Consider the following 5000-nt stretch of genomic DNA (forward strand, 5'->3'; position numbering starts at 1 on the left):
ACTTGTAAAAAGTGCGGTGAGCTCTGCCAGCTCTATTTCAACCATAAAGTATTCAAGTGTCAAAAACTGGTCCATAAATCAAAGAAAATGACTCAGAGGTGCAACTTTCAACAGTCTATATACCACAACACCTGGCTTCACAACAGTTATCTGGATATTGAGAGCAATGTGTTGTTTATGTATATGTATCTAGCAGACTACTTCATATACAAAGGAATCAAAGATGAAATCCCTGGAATATCAGACAAAACCATGAGTCAGTGGTCTTTGTTCTGCGAAGATGTACTGATACACTGGTGCCAAGTGAACAGCTCAAAACAGATTGGTGGCCCTGGCTTAACAGTCGAAATTGAAGAACTGAAATTGGAAAAAAGAAAAAATAAGGAAGACAGGATCACTGTGGGTATGTGGGTGGCCTTTGCTGTGAGAAGAGTTTTTTGCGGTTGAAGTGGACAAATGGGACAAAGATTCACTCACAGCATTCATCAAAGAAAAGGTGCATCAAGAATCAACGGTGATAAACAACTGTTGGAAACGTCACAGTTCTCTGCAGGACGAAGAATTCCAACATCTGGAAGCCTACCATGAACTGAACAATATAGACCTTGAGGCTGATCCTCATGCTAACAATTTGGAAAAAAAGAGGAGAAAGCTGAAGAGGAAGGTGCCACTGTATGTGGATGACACATACTTTGAGGGTTTTCTGGCAAAAGAAGCCTTCATGCTGCGGTATCCGGAGAGAAGGAGTCGGATGCACCCGTTCCTCCTGGCCGTGGCTCAGCGCTTTCTTACAGGCCCTTGAAGGTAAAATGATGTTATCCTGCAGTCCATACTATAAAGTCTACAGTAAATATAAAAAAAAATGTATACTATTACTGGTAAAGAATATTTACCAGGTACCCATTTGTGTAAAACTCATATACATATTTTCTTCTGTAACTGATTACAATAGATTATATCAGTCTAATGTAATAATGAAAATATACTGGCTTTACATCCGTTGCCACTATCAGCATAAGAAATGAAAGTCTAGAATGGAAAAAAAAAGCAAAAGCATAAGTAATACTTCCATTTTACAGTAAGTTCTTGGTGCTCAGACAACAAATGTATATTTCTTTTTGTGTTTACTGATTATATCTGTTTTATTATTTACAGTACAGATAATTTGACATGCAAAATTGATGTTTTATTTTTTTTTTTTCAAATGGATGTAGATAATCTTGGTATTTTCCATTGCTGTTCATATGTTTTCTTTATATCTATCTATCAGTCTGTCTGTTTATCTGTCTGTCTGTTTGTCTGTCTGCCTGTTTGTCTGTCTGCCTGTTTATCTTTATTTATGTCTGTCTGTCTTTTCCTTTATGTCTATATAACTCTATCTACCTATCTATCTTTATATCCATCCATCCATCCATCCATCCATCCATCCATCCATCCATCCATCCATCCATCCATCCATCCATCCATCCATCCATCCATCCATCCATCCATCCATCCATCCATCCATCCATCCATCCATCCATCCATCCATCCAACCATCCAAGCATCCAACCATCCATCTCTCTCTCTCTCTCTCTCTCTCTCTCTCTCTCTCTCTCTCTCTCTCTCTCTCTCTCTCTCTCTCTCTCTCTCTCTCTCTCTCTCTCTCTCTCACTCTCTTTCTCTCTCTCTTTCTCTCTCTCTTTCTCTCTCTCTTGCTCTCTCTATCTATCTATCTATCTATCTATCTATTTATCTATCTATCTATCTATCTATCTATCTATCTATCTATCTATCTATCTATCTATCTATCTATCTATCTATCTATCTATCTATCTATCTATCTATCTATCTATCTTTCTATCTATCTATCCCTCAATCTAACTATCTATTTATCTATCTTTTTATTATCATTATATACCTTGTTCTTATTGTCATTATATACATTTTATATATTTCTCTGATTTGTATGGTAGCCTTGCATAGCAAGAAGAAATGTCTTTATTCCAGAAATGTGGGAAAAAACTCTATCACGTAGGCTACTTTAGGTTTATTTGTGATAATGCAAATTAAAATATTGTAAACATCACTGATAAAGAAGTACAGCATTTAATTTTTAGGTGTTTAATTCTCAGAACTATCTCAAGAAGTGAAATCCAAAGCATTGATATGCACAGATAAAATGGAACACTGCCGCGGTGGGAATTGGAATAAATGATTTTTGAGTCGGCCAAAACTCCTCTCTGGATATAGTAATCCATTTTGTTTTTCACTCTGTCTGAAGAGGAGTGCTAGACAGTCTTGAGACATCATGTTTAAGTCATTCCAAATGTGGCAGTATTTCATTTTATCCCTAATTGGACTTAAAAGATTCACGTAAAGTATTTAAAGCTACAGCTGACCAGGTTCATTGATGAATATAATCATTTAAGGTTCACGTGGTATGCCTTTTTACTAAATGCAAAATAAATATACTCACCTCTTTCCAATATTCCAGAAATGTATGAACCTGAGGGATGATGTTAGACAGAAGCATGAAGTCAGGTTGCTGTGAAGAAAATATTTTTCATGGAGGAAGCTGATATTAACACAGTAGAAGAATATGGTATCAAGTTTGAAGACTTTGAATGTATCTTCAAGGAGAAGAGTGTATTTGCTAGAAAAGACTTCAGTTCAGTTCAGTTCTTCATGTTTTTGGTCTCAGCAGATTTTCCAAGGTACATGAGGAAGCACACAGGAACGACCCTATGAATGTTCAGCATGTACATGGTCACTTGAAACAGGTGAGGAGTAATTTAGGTGCAATGTATGACAGAACATTTTCATCATTTGATTGGTCATGTCAACACACAACTTTAGCTGACCCTACAAATGCCAGATCTGTCTGAAGGCTTTTTAAATGCCATATCAATCAGAGAGAAAACAAATGAATTCACAAGAAAGACAGAGGATTCCAGTGTGATATTTGTAGCCCTGATTTTAAGGGTCCAGAGGTGTAAGGTTTGCTGTTAGAGTCATATGTACAAGAAACCCATTTGCTGTGCCTCGGTAACTTTTGTAACACAAACTATTTGAAAAAGCACAGCATTTACAAGTATTCAGATTTTGAAGTTAGAGGTCTTACTCTTATACTTGTGAAAAAATGATAAGGGAAAGAGAACAATAGTATTAAAGGTATATATTTTTGGCAATCTCATTTTTTGCATATTTGCAAATATTTGTTTGAATGTTATATATTTTTATGTGCTAAGTCTATATTATTATTTTTTGCAGCCTTTACTATAAATGCAGTCAATATTAAATTTTGTTTGTGATAAGTACATATCTTAAAAATGAAGAAATTAATGTTATCGATGTTGAAACAAATAAAAATCAGTTTTCATCATGGAATTTGGCTCAAGAACCTAATAAGTGAGGTGAATGGAAAACTATACTTTGTGATTTTTTTTTAAGTTAGTTACTTAGTTAGTAAGGCAAAGATGCAATTGGCTTTCAATTGACAGGTTAGTGATGGTAACTTTTTCATAACAGACTAATGGGTGATGCTAATTGTTTGATGATTAACAAGTTATGGATGATCATTATTTGATAATTGTTGGTTGATAAAAATTGGTTGAGAAATGACTGATTGATGACAATAATTGATAACTGACTGGTTGGTGATAATAGTTATATAAGATATAACCGTGTTATTACAACATTCAGCTAGTCACTATACGTTCAGGTGGATGTTTCACCTCCTTTAAAAGAATGAGTATAGGAAACATTTGCTCCTCATTACAGTGTTTAGTTTTCTTTTTTGATTATTATGAGCAGTTTGTAGTGTATTGAGGGAAGGATTTTATATACAGTTTAATGCATTTGGATAATGATATACTGTAATGTCAGACTGTATTGTAAAAGTATTAATTAGATTTTTAATGTCTGAGTCTTATCCGTCACAAAATGTCACAGTTTTAAGTTTTATGTTTCTTTTACTGTTATGGTTTTGTTAATTTAATATTTGCTCACAGACAACAGCCGGCCCTTCACGTTGATGAGGGATATGTTCCCAATCCCCTTGTTAGTGTTAGATATATTGCGTTGTATTAAGAGTTGTACTTTTCCTATGACCCCCCTTAATCCCTTGCTTCTTGTTGTTGTGGTGGGACTTAGGAGACAGAAACTTGATCCCAGTGTAGGAGATCACTTCTACCTTGGACCTCAGCCCTTGCCTTAACTCATTTTGTATGGTCTTTTCTTCCTGCCCTTTCCTTTTCCTTCTCTTCTTCATCTCCTTCTGTGATGAAAGGATGAAAAGCTGGCTTTGTGTCAGTCATCAATGGCCTCTGTGAGCAATGGGCATGGTATTCCCTTGGTTAATTGCCTAGCCCTTAACTCTCATGGGGACCCTGAGGGATAGGCCATTTCTTCTCCCCATTTATTTCAGGCTCACCATGGCCAATAATGTTTTTTTATCCTTACTAGGGGCATTAAGGCTTGCCCCACTTTAGCCTATCTAAATTTGATTTAATTGTTTTCCTGTCCCTTGCCTGTCCTATGACAATGGCTCAGACCACTGATACTCATACCCCCTCCTCAGTGTTTGTAGTCAACTTGATCCATTCCGAATCATCCAAACAAGTCATTACCCAACCTTCAGAATACACCCCTTCCTCTCTCCCTACATCCTCCACTCCAAGTACTGCACAGTCTTCCTCCTTGTCTACACCCACCCCCCTTATTACTACTCTTCATCCTTATTGTCTTCCTCCCAACAGTACTACCTCTCTCCATACCACCCCATCCTTCCGCCCTCATCCTTCTACTGCTTCCACCTCTGCAAACCTTTTTAGTACTCTTTTTGGCTTGGCCAAATGAGATCAATTCTTTGTGATCTCCCCTACAGCCCCGTACTCTGACAGCACCCTTCTCTTCAAAAAACAGGCAGGCAAAGTTTCCTTTTGCAGTCGTTCCGATCGTTTGCCCTTTTCATGATTACATCTGAGTCCCAAGCTCATGCTCTATCTACCCTGACTGAC

General features: G+C 36.9%; 1 protein-coding gene across 2 annotated transcripts in view; it reads left to right on the forward strand.

Moving 5' to 3' along the window:
* Nucleotides 1–3295, forward strand: part of LOC125047958 — a 4501-nt gene extending 1206 nt beyond the window's left edge. For both annotated transcript variants that reach the window (XM_047646505.1, XM_047646504.1), the window contains exons 2-3: nucleotides 1–804; nucleotides 2477–3295. The exon at nucleotides 1–804 is cut by the window's left edge and continues 222 nt beyond it. In XM_047646505.1, coding sequence (XP_047502461.1) covers nucleotides 1–447 — 447 coding nt within the window. In that variant the 3' untranslated portion in view covers nucleotides 448–804; nucleotides 2477–3295. The remainder of the gene's footprint in view (nucleotides 805–2476) is intronic.
* The last annotated feature ends 1705 nt before the right edge of the window (nucleotides 3296–5000 follow it).

The sequence above is a fragment of the Penaeus chinensis genome, chromosome 42 (assembly GCF_019202785.1).
Source record: "Penaeus chinensis breed Huanghai No. 1 chromosome 42, ASM1920278v2, whole genome shotgun sequence".
Classification (NCBI taxonomy): domain Eukaryota; kingdom Metazoa; phylum Arthropoda; class Malacostraca; order Decapoda; family Penaeidae; genus Penaeus; species Penaeus chinensis.